The sequence below is a fragment of the Cyprinodon tularosa genome, unplaced genomic scaffold (genome assembly GCF_016077235.1).
Source record: "Cyprinodon tularosa strain WSP-4 unplaced genomic scaffold, ASM1607723v1 ctg1209, whole genome shotgun sequence".
Taxonomy (NCBI): Eukaryota; Metazoa; Chordata; class Actinopteri; order Cyprinodontiformes; family Cyprinodontidae; genus Cyprinodon; species Cyprinodon tularosa.
In genome coordinates, this window is record NW_024038014.1 from 157,968 (window position 1) to 169,285 (window position 11,318).

The following is an 11,318-nucleotide window of genomic DNA, read 5'->3' on the forward strand; positions in this document are numbered from 1 at the left end:
AATTGCACTGTAAGTCAGTAAATTTACGGTAAAAAATTGTAAAATGCCAGCAGTTACTGACCAGAATATTCACAGCATTATACTGCCGTAGAAAATACATGGCATTATCATAACTGAATAAATATATATCCTAAATAATTGTGACAGTCACGAATGTAGAAAATACAGAAATATAGTGTAAAAATATAAGTAATTGTAAAGTTCTTAAAAAATTGTAATATTGCCAGCAGTTAATTACCCTAAACTTAACAGTAGCAATCAGCCAAAATTACAAATTTTGCTGATGTTTAGATCTACAATGTAAAAGCGTAAACAAGACTGCAAAAGAATTTTTTACAAAGAACAGAATGCTGGTGTGATATTCTGATTTCTTTTTTAATAATGCCTTTAATACACCAAACTGAAATCTCAGCAGTAGACCAGGCATCGATCTGGCGATCCACCGATTGCAAAGCAAACTCCTACAGCCAACGCCACCATCACTTATGAGAGTATTTGATCATTAACATTAAGAGAACTGTATGTTAGCCCCTCTTGCTTGAATGAAGCTGAAGTTGGTTTCCAATTGCTGCTTCCAATTTGGGAAATGGCTAAAGGGCAATTCCACCTAATTTTTCACTACAATCAGCATCTTTAATTTACTCTAGCTAAAAAACTACAACACCTAGACTCTTCAAATCTGGACTAGATTATTCTCAACTCATATCAGAATATTTAAAACCAAGTGTGGGGTTTGTAAAACCTTTATCTGATTTGTGAAACTTCAATAAAGAACAATTCTAGTGTTATCCAAAATCATACAAGTTGTAAAGTCACCCATCATTGAAGTTTCACAAATCCCACACTTGGTTTTAAATATTGTGCTATTAGTAGAGAATACTAAGGGGGGTGTCGGTGTGTGCTGTTCCGTCTTTGAAACTGTCGCCGGGGGGGGGGGTATTGCTGACTACGACACATTCGCGGTCGCTTTTAGATAGATTTTTACCCAGAATGGAAATGGAAAAAACCGTGAGTGAAACGGTGACTGGGACTGACTAGTATATATTTGAGGGAAAGTTAGTTTAACATCTGCTCAAGAGCCCCCTGGTGGTTGAAGAAAAATCCACAAACCAGAAAATACAATATATGAAAAAAATACACTGAATGCTCTCTGGTATGAGGAGGCAGGCCGGATCCAGCATTGCCAGACCAAATGACACAGGCTGTAGTTTGGGGACCCCTTGTCTAGAGAGTTTTTCATTTTGTTATTGTGATAAATAGCAGGGTTTACAGTAAATGGAGACTGTTATTTGTCATGTAAACAAATAATTATCTAGTTTGCATTGCTGCTTGATCCTTCAGCATCAGCAGCAAGATTCTTTTAACTCTGTTCCTGTAGTGGTGTCCTGAACTCAACACAGTAAAGTCACTGTGCTAACTAAGGTTGCTAACTAGGGTGCTGAGAGCCCAGTAGGCCTGGTCCTTGTCAAGATGCTGCTACTGTCTTTGAAATCAAATTTCTGCTATTTTTGCACGTTCAGGAGGAGAAGGGCAACACATCACAGGTGAGTCCCTTTCACGGTTTTAACTGAAGTTAGCTAACTTTAACCAACTGACAAAGAAATGTGTAGTTTCTGAGCCATGCTGTTTATGTATATGCACTGCAGCTATATATTTTTACTATACGGAACATTTAATCTTCACAGATGCAACACTTCCATTAATGTTTCTGTAGGAACGGCTGCATAGATTATATTTCTGGTCTACTTTAGACTACATGTGCTTAAAGTTATTGTTAATGGCAGAAGCAACTTTTTCCAAGTTTGGTTCAATAATTAATTTGAATTACTTTGAGTGTGAAATGTTCATGCATGCAAGTTAAATCTCTGAAGAACATGTTAGCTTTTGTTTCAATACTTTGGTAATACTTAGAAGTATAAAGCTTGGCATCAGAGATATTATTTAATATTTTCCTTTGACGTCTTGACTCTCACCCCCAAAATACTTGCACTAAAGTCACTGGGTCCATGACAGTTGAAGGATTTTAAAATAAGAGAATTTAAATATTAATATTTTACAGCTTTTCTCAGTTTGGGTGCATCTCTCAGAACAGAATTGAAATTCCTAAAACTACCTGTTCAATCTTCAAATTACTGTGTCACTTCTGCACATCAAAAAATTAGTTTTGCAAGTTTTGCTTTTGTACATCATGTAGCTGGTTATGTACACTTCTATGCTTTTATAATTGTAATTTGCTTTTATCGTCTTGATCAAAATATGTTAACCCTCCTGTTGTCCTCGGGTCAAAATGACCCGCCACTGTGTTAACCCCCCCCCCCAAAATCCCCTAAATGTAATTTTTTTAACTTGAGATTTTAAGACTTTTCCTAGATTGGCCCAGACAATAGAAAAAGTTCAGTGTTGCTTTTAGTCTCATTTCCATGTAAGCTGTACAAAAAAAGGTACAAAGATGGTCTTCAGGTCAAAATGACCCGTGAGGCAAATGGAGTTGAAATCAAGGTCACAGAGTTATTTACAAACCATAAAATGTTACAAAGTTTTAGTTGTGTCTCAGATCAATCAGTAGCAGAAGTAAGCAGAGAGTGGAAGGCCAATTTTCCGAGCCACAATGCCACTCAAACTCTTTCACACCTACTCAAGACTGATGCGATTTGATGACCGTGAATCAAGACCAGCAAGATGTATGACAGACAAACTTGCAGCCATAAGAGAGGTATGGGACAAGTGGGTGGAGCGGTTACCCTACCTCTACAATCCAGAGCCTGATGTAACAGTGGATGAGCAACTGGTTCCATTTAGAGGTAATCTGTTTTCATATTTGTAATAAAAGTGATTTTCACTATTGATTTCTTTGTTTTCTGTGACACTGATACTAATCACTGATGCTAATGTCTTTTGTCCAAAGGTTGTTGTCCTTTCCAGCAGTATATGCCCAGCAAGCCAGCAAAATATGGGATCAAGTCATGGGTGGCTTCCGAATCAAGCTATGCTTGGAAAATGCAAGTCTATACTGGGAAGTCAACCAGTGGATGCCCAGAGAAGAACCAGGGGTTGCGAGTTGTGCTTGATGTGACAGAGGGACTGAGGGGTCACAATGTGACATGTGACAATTTCTTCAACTCTTATGAACTCGGACAGCAGCTCCTGAAGAGGAAGATCACCATGGTTGGTACAGTTCGAAAGAACAAGCCTGAGCTCCCACCTGCACTGCTTGGGTCAAAGGAGAGAGAGGTCTTCTCCTCAAAGTTTGCCTTCACACCCACCACCACTCTAGTTTCCTACCTCCCAAAGAAAAACAAGAATGTAGTTCTTCTGAGCACACTGCACAAAGACGGCGACACTAGTGACCGTGAGGACAGGAAGCCAATCATTATCCTGGAATTCAACCGAAACAAAGGAGGTGTGGACAACCTAGATAAGGTGATTGGAGCATATAGCTGCAGAAGAATGACTGCCCGCTGGCCCCTGGTCATCTTCCACAACATCATTGATGTGTCCTCCTACAATGCCTTTGTGATTTGGATAGAGATCAACCCAACCTGGATGTCTCATAAGCACAACAAGAGGAGGGTGTTCCTGGAGCAGCTAGGAAAGGCACTTGTAACTCCACTCATTGAAAGAAGGAAGCATGTCCCCCGCACAGAAGCCTCAGCAGCAGTTGTGAAAGCTATTCAGAGTGCAGCAGCTCCTGATCAACCTGAGGATCCATCTACCACAGCCACTTCCCCAGCTAAGCCAAGTAAGAGGAAGAGATGTCAGTTCTGCCCTCAGACTGTAAAACACATACTGTGTGCTGCAGGTGTAAGAAATATATCTGCAAAGACTGTGCACTTGCATACTGCCCTACATGTGCCAATTAGTTGAATGGGTTATGTTATTTTTCATATTTTTGTATTGTACATCCTCTTGTTCACTGGAGAAAAGTAAAAGAAAATTAGTCACTGTGATGAATAAAAATGCATTCGAAACTCATTTTGCACATTTTTTTTCTTAAGCTATAGAAATTCAAGTGGAGAGGGAAAACTCAAGTATTCACACATTTTGTGGTGAGTGACAATATACAAGATAGAATTTGGTGTTTAAAATTCAATTAAGCTGCTTATATTGGGGGTTTAGTGAAGACGGGTCATTTTGACCCGGAGGATAAAGGGTGTATACAGAAAATGAGGACAACAGGACAACAACGTGTCTGTGTTGAATTCTCAACTTCCAAAATAGCATCAGTTCATTGTGTAAGTCTTAACATGCATAAGTCTTAAAGTTGTCATAATGTGAATCATATATTAATTAATTTATATTCTATTATTTTCTAAATCTGTCCTGAATTGGTAAATTGCTCCCAAGTGAGTCCTGAGTTTCTCTAACAGGTCAGTGTATGAACCATTAGCTCAACCAACGATCAACCAGTTTTCTGAAACAGATTGGAGGTGCATCTTGTGAACCATCAGTTGGCAACATTATGCTCTATATAGTCAGAACACAACACAATGTTACATGTCTGAGAACTGATGAACAAGTATCTGGACAGAGTGAACAGCCAGAGAGAAGAAGAGGAGTGAGGCTGAGGAGGAAATAGTTGGGAGGAAAGCAGAAGAAGAGTCAGAAGAGGCTGAGGACATCTGCCAGTTTCCATCAGTCCAACATCAGGACATGGCTGAGACCCACAACATGACGCTGATGGAGGTCCTCCCACCCTACTGTTCATTCCTTAACCCCACTGAGGAAAAAAGATCCTCAGTGGAGTTAAGGAACAAAGTGACTATGGAAATTAAAATGTAATGTAATTTCTACAGCACTGTACAGTTTTCCTTGAGGAGATTGTCCTGTGGCTCCTTTTCTACTTTTTTTGTTCTCTGCATTTCTGTCTTTTTCTTTCTGAATCACCAAGGCATGGTCCATGAATAAATTATAGCAAAAGCGTAAATCAGTGTTTCTCAATCCTGGTCTTCAGCGTCACCCTGTCCTGCAGGCTTAGGTATTTCCCTTCTGCCACACACCTGAATTGTATCTCTGGATGATTAACAAGCTTCTGCAGTACTTGATTGTCATCCAATCATTTGAATCAGCTGTTCTGGAGTAGAGGCACATCTAAAACATGCAGAGCAGGGGGTGGTGAGGAGCAGGGTTGAGAAACACTGGCGTAAATGATCCTTTTGTAGTCTCTTCTCATGACTAATCAATTTGACTGTCTTATCTGTACATAGAGAGACTATAACTTATTATTTTGAGTCACTGATATGTTAACAGACAGAATTTTAAGAGCTGAACTAAGGATTTTGAAAGCAAACAAATGCTATTTTTCCTGTTTCTACAAATTGTTTTGAGAAATGCGCTTACTGTTTTGTAAATGCCAACAATGACTTGAGAAATGCACCAAAAGTGACTGAGAAAAACTAACCTAGCATAAATTGTCTCAGCTGTATCAATTTGTTTGCCTGTATGAAAAGTGTTCACATTTACAGCTTTGTTTCTGCTAGCTTGCAGGAAATGTAACTTACATAAATGGTTGAAGACAACCTATTGGCCTTCATGAGACTCAGATAAATGGTGAGTATCTATTTCATAAATTGCCTAAAACAGTTATATTTGTTTTTATTTGTTTTTTGTTTGTGTATTTTGTCTGGTTGCAGACCAGAGGATCACACCTGTTGACAACAAACAAAGGTTTAACTACTGAATTTTCAGTCAGAAATGATCGCACCACCTGGTTGAAGTACCTGTGTCCATATGCAAGTCAACAAAGGTGAAACAAACATTTAAGCGAATAAGATGTTCATGTAGTGCATCTTTCTAACTTTTTCTTTTTGTTTTCCAGCAGAGAGGAAACACCCGATTGACAACATGCGAGTCTCAATTTCAACCTGTGACTGGGAAGACTACAACCATCCTGAGCAACGTCTGATCTCAGCGACTTGTGACTCTCAACCCAGAACAAGAATCCTTTTATCACCATTTTGTCTTCTACAATATGTTATCTCTTATGTGGACACATACTGTTTGTTTTGTTTCTGTTTTCCAGATCTCAGTAATACCGTGAGGAAACTGGACAGAAAATAGAATCAGTTCTTTTTTTAACTTGACTTTTTAAATAGAAATTGTTTCTTTAAGTGGATTACTCGTAATCTGTATTTTTGTTTAATTAGAAATTATTTTCTTTATAACTTTCTGTATAGAAATGCTTGACAAGTTACACTTCCTTGTGTGTTGTACTATAATTTGTATGGTAAAATTCTGGTAGGAACAGAGACCAGTAATTTACCATAAGTTTTTTTTGGGGGGGAGGGTTTACAATAAAATGTCAATATATCATCCAGTCTGGATGTGTTTTTCACTCATGGAGATATTATGCCTCAGTCAGCATGACCGTATTTACTACGGCAAAACCACATTTTATTTTTTTTAAAATATTTTAGGAAGTACGGTATTTTACCGTATATTAAAAATACGGTAAAATCCTGCATTTACAAAATATGGTAATAAACTGGCAGCTGTGGTTGCCAGAATTTTACCGTATATTAAAAATACGGTAAAATCCTGCATTTAGCAAATACGGTAAAAAACTGGCAGCTGTGGTTGCCAGAATTTTACCGTATATTAAAAATACGGTAAAATCCTGCATTTAGCAAATACGGTAAAAAACTGGCAGCTGTGGTTGCCAGAATTTTACCGTATATTAAAAATACGGTAAAATCCTGCATTTAGCAAATACGGTAAAAAACTGGCAGCTGTGGTTGCCAGAATTTTACCGTATTTTAAAAATACGGTAAAATCCTGCATTTAGCAAATACGGTAAAAAACTGGCAGCTGTGGTTGCCAGAATTTTACCGTATTTTAAAAATACGGTAAAATCCTGCATTTAGCAAATACGGTAAAAAAACTGGCAGCTGTGGTTGCCAGAATTTTACCGTATATTAAAAATACGGTAAAATCCTGCATTTAGCAAATACGGTAAAAAGCTGGCAGCTGTGGTTGCCAGAATTTTACCGTATATTAAAAATACGGTAAAATCCTGCATTTAGCAAATACGGTAAAAAGCTGGCAGCTGTGGTTGCCAGAATTTTACCGTATATTAAAAATACGGTAAAATCCTGCATTTAGCAAATACGGTAAAAAACTGGCAGCTGTGGTTGCCAGAATTTTACCGTATATTAAAAATACGGTAAAATCCTGCATTTAGCAAATACGGTAAAAAACTGGCAGCTGTGGTTGCCAGAATTTTACCGTATTTTAAAAATACGGTAAAATCCTGCATTTAGCAAATACGGTAAAAAACTGGCAGCTGTGGTTGCCAGAATTTTACCGTATATTAAAAATACGGTAAAATCCTGCATTTAGCAAATACGGTAAAAAGCTGGCAGCTGTGGTTGCCAGAATTTTACCGTATATTAAAAATACGGTAAAATCCTGCATTTAGCAAATACGGTAAAAAACTGGCAGCTGTGGTTGCCAGAATTTTACCGTATATTAAAAATACGGTAAAATCCTGCATTTAGCAAATACGGTAAAAAACTGGCAGCTGTGGTTGCCAGAATTTTACCGTATATTAAAAATACGGTAAAATCCTGCATTTAGCAAATACGGTAAAAAACTGGCAGCTGTGGTTGCCAGAATTTTACCGTATTTTAAAAATACGGTAAAATCCTGCATTTAGCAAATACGGTAAAAAACTGGCAGCTGTGGTTGCCAGAATTTTACCGTATTTTAAAAATACGGTAAAATCCTGCATTTAGCAAATACGGTAAAAAACTGGCAGCTGTGGTTGCCAGAATTTTACCGTATTTTAAAAATACGGTAAAATCCTGCATTTAGCAAATACGGTAAAAAACTGGCAGCTGTGGTTGCCAGAATTTTACCGTATATTAAAAATACGGTAAAATCCTGCATTTAGCAAATACGGTAAAAAACTGGCAGCTGTGGTTGCCAGAATTTTACCGTATTTTAAAAATACGGTAAAATCCTGCATTTAGCAAATACGGTAAAAAACTGGCAGCTGTGGTTGCCAGAATTTTACCGTATTTTAAAAATACGGTAAAAAACTGGCAGCTGTGGTTGCCAGAATTTTACCGTATATTAAAAATACGGTAAAATCCTGCATTTAGCAAATACGGTAAAAAGCTGGCAGCTGTGGTTGCCAGAATTTTACCGTATATTAAAAATACGGTAAAATCCTGCATTTAGCAAATACGGTAAAAAACTGGCAGCTGTGGTTGCCAGAATTTTACCGTATATTAAAAATACGGTAAAATCCTGCATTTAGCAAATACGGTAAAAAACTGGCAGCTGTGGTTGCCAGAATTTTACCGTATATTAAAAATACGGTAAAATCCTGCATTTAGCAAATACGGTAAAAAACTGGCAGCTGTGGTTGCCAGAATTTTACCGTATATTAAAAATACGGTAAAATCCTGCATTTAGCAAATACGGTAAAAAGCTGGCAGCTGTGGTTGCCAGAATTTTACCGTATATTAAAAATACGGTAAAATCCTGCATTTAGCAAATACGGTAAAAAACTGGCAGCTGTGGTTGCCAGAATTTTACCGTATTTTAGAAATACGGTAAAATCCTGCATTTAGCAAATACGGTAAAAAACTGGCAGTTTTGGTTGCCAGAATTTTACCGTATAAAGACGGTAAACTTCTGGCAACTCAGCTGCCAGTTTTTTACCGTAAAATGAGGCCGTTTTTTTTTACAGTGTAGAACAAGATCTGTCCATGTGCAACTTCTGTTGTTCTGTAATTTTCCTTATTAACTAAAGCAACATCATAACATTGATCGATGTGAGGCGTATCCAGTCATTAATACTCAGCAGATGGGATGAACTCAGCCTCTGGGAGATGATGGGACGAGTCCAGAGACACGAGCTCTGATGCTTCCTTTGAGACGTCCTGCTAGACACAGACTAAAACCAAAGATATAGAAATTATTTCATAGATTAGTACAAAATACCTCATTATTTGCTTCATAAACGTAGTATGGCATTAGATGATAGCAACCTTAAACAACGTCATAGAGCTACCTTGCATAGATGAGCAGAGAAATAGAAAAGTGAGGGAACAGTTTGACTAATTAAAATATAGTAATGACAGATCAGTAAATACAAATAAAAGCATAAGTTTGATATATTCCCACAAACTAAGAACATTTAATTAAATTATTAATAAACCAGGTTTCTCATCTAGATCAGAATATTTATTTTATACTCAGAGGCTTAAAAGTTTAATTAAATCCACAACAACATCTAAGAGCTAATCTGATAACTTCAAGATAAAATCCCAGACCTGGATGGAGAGATGCTGAGATTGGAGGCAGAGAACAAACCAATGATGGATGATCCTCATTATCCTCTGTTACTAACATCCACAATGAAAATAACATGTTTGCCCAGAAAAGTGATTGATTACTTATAGTTTTAATCATGTCAGATTAAATGAAGCATTTATTTCCTATGAATTTAATAATAATAATAATAATAATAATATGGCGCTGCTCTCCCTGAGCTCAGAGGAAGTCTGAGCGAAACTGAATGGGAGGAACTGTGGAGGCTGTAGGCTCTGCTTTGCACTGCATGAAAAGTGAGATTTTCGTCCCCGTAAACCCCCGTAAACTCCCGCAGATCTGCCTGATTTTCGTCAGTTTCCGACAATTTGCAACCCGTGCTTGTCCGCGTTTGTCGTGCCACAAATTGTCGGAAACGGACAGTGACGTAGGTGGAGAGCGATCAGCTGTACTAATGGCCCTAATTAGCATATGAATGCAGCAAACCCGCGCGGCTGGCCAGGTCTGGCTTGAATAACCTTCTCAGTATTGGCTGAAACCACTATTCTCAAACAAGTAAAGTCGCTCGTGATTGGTTGGCATATATATATATATTTACATATAAATTTACATATATATATTTATTCATATATATATATATATATATATATATATATATATATATATATATATATATATATATATATATTCATTCATATATTTATTCATTCATATGGTGTGTATTTGTTATCCTACACTACTACACAATTATTATGCTACCATCAAGGACATGAATGAATTTATACAGGAAATGAAGATTTGCCGGGAAGCTGTTTATGCAAAGAAAGAGCTTTATTAAAACACACACAACTATATACAACGCGTATCCAAACACATGCGTTTCTAAAAATTACAAGTCCGTTTGCTTCCTCGGGGTTGGAGGTAACTGGCAGCATTCCCTCCGAGGCAGGTCCGATGTGCAGACGCCTACTGTGCGTGGCCCTGTACTTCGGCATCGCTTCTAACCGGGACTGCAGCTTAACACAGAGTTCAGTGAGATCCGGCCTACGAAATGGCGCCGACCGTACAATCCATCCAGAGACACCGCCGACGACGGCGGACTTCCAGAGTTCCACTTCCTCATCTGCTCGCACACTCTGCCTCGCTTTCAGCAGCTGAAAAAAAAAAAACAATGAATCAGCGCACTGCGTATGGACACAACACATCTATTAATGCACCTGAAAAATAGCCACCAAATAAAGTCTTACCCTCTTTCTTCTGGCCCGACTCCGAGCAGATAGCCTCCGCACGCAGCGTGTTGGCTAGCAGCGTATATCTGAAGCTCCTGCGTACCGTCTGAAAATACGTCTTACAGGCAGCTGGAAAACAATCAAATGAGAGTGGTATGAATAAAAAATCAAACGCAAGTCACAGTAACAAGGAAGGAGAAAACATTATAACAAGTCACTTACACACAATGTCGTCTTTATCAACATCGTGCAAATCTGGACTTGCCGAGATGGCTCAGAGCAAATAGGAGGTCTGCGAAAACAAAATGTAAAGCTATGATCGGTATCCATCCATATCCATTGCCTTTTACCGCAGAATGAAAGCATGTTCTTTAAATCTTACCCTTGCTCCGGTTCATAGCGCCTGCAATTAGTCTCTGAGTTGTGAAGACGGCATACTGCTTCCTGTAAATCACAAAAAATACACTTTAATAAAGCTTGTTCTTGCAAGGCTACTGTTAGCGGTAGCTTAGGCTAGGCTACTATTAGCCGTAGCTCAGGCTAGGCCGCGTTTAGCCTAGCAGGCTAAACATATATTTACCGCTAGCATTTCTTCTTTGAGTTCGTCTTGTTCGATGCAGAGTCGCCATCGCGTCCAAGAGGAGTTTTACCCCGAAATCCAGAAGCTCCAGACCGCCTGCACAAAGCAAAGCATACATCCTCCGCTGTGGCTGCACACCGCACGCCGCTCTGAGTTCTTGGAGATCGTACATAGCATGCGCGAGATGAACCAGGGTTTCCGCGGATCAATAAAAATAATTAAAAAATCATTCT

The 11,318-nt window shown here is 38.4% G+C and overlaps 1 protein-coding gene across 8 annotated transcripts; it reads left to right on the forward strand.

Annotated features, from left to right (window-relative positions):
- The first annotated feature begins 939 nt into the window (after nt 1–939).
- LOC119776600 (piggyBac transposable element-derived protein 3-like) lies at nt 940–6,414 on the forward strand. 8 transcript variants are annotated; one of them, XM_038275139.1, is made up of 6 exons: nt 940–2,801; nt 2,906–3,739; nt 3,996–4,046; nt 5,478–5,547; nt 5,686–5,743; nt 5,819–6,406. In XM_038275139.1, the coding sequence occupies exons 1-4, from the start codon at nt 2,609–2,611 to the stop codon at nt 5,531–5,533; spliced, it is 1,134 nt and encodes a 377-aa protein (XP_038131067.1). In that variant the 5' UTR covers nt 940–2,608; the 3' UTR covers nt 5,534–5,547; nt 5,686–5,743; nt 5,819–6,406. The 8 variants fall into 8 exon arrangements, 7 of the variants coding, with proteins under 7 accessions (XP_038131067.1, XP_038131035.1, XP_038131045.1 ...); XM_038275107.1 differs by having other exon boundaries at nt 5,631–5,743; nt 5,816–6,405; XM_038275117.1 differs by having other exon boundaries at nt 5,631–5,743; nt 5,819–6,405.
- Nucleotides 6,415–11,318: the final 4,904 nt, after the last annotated feature.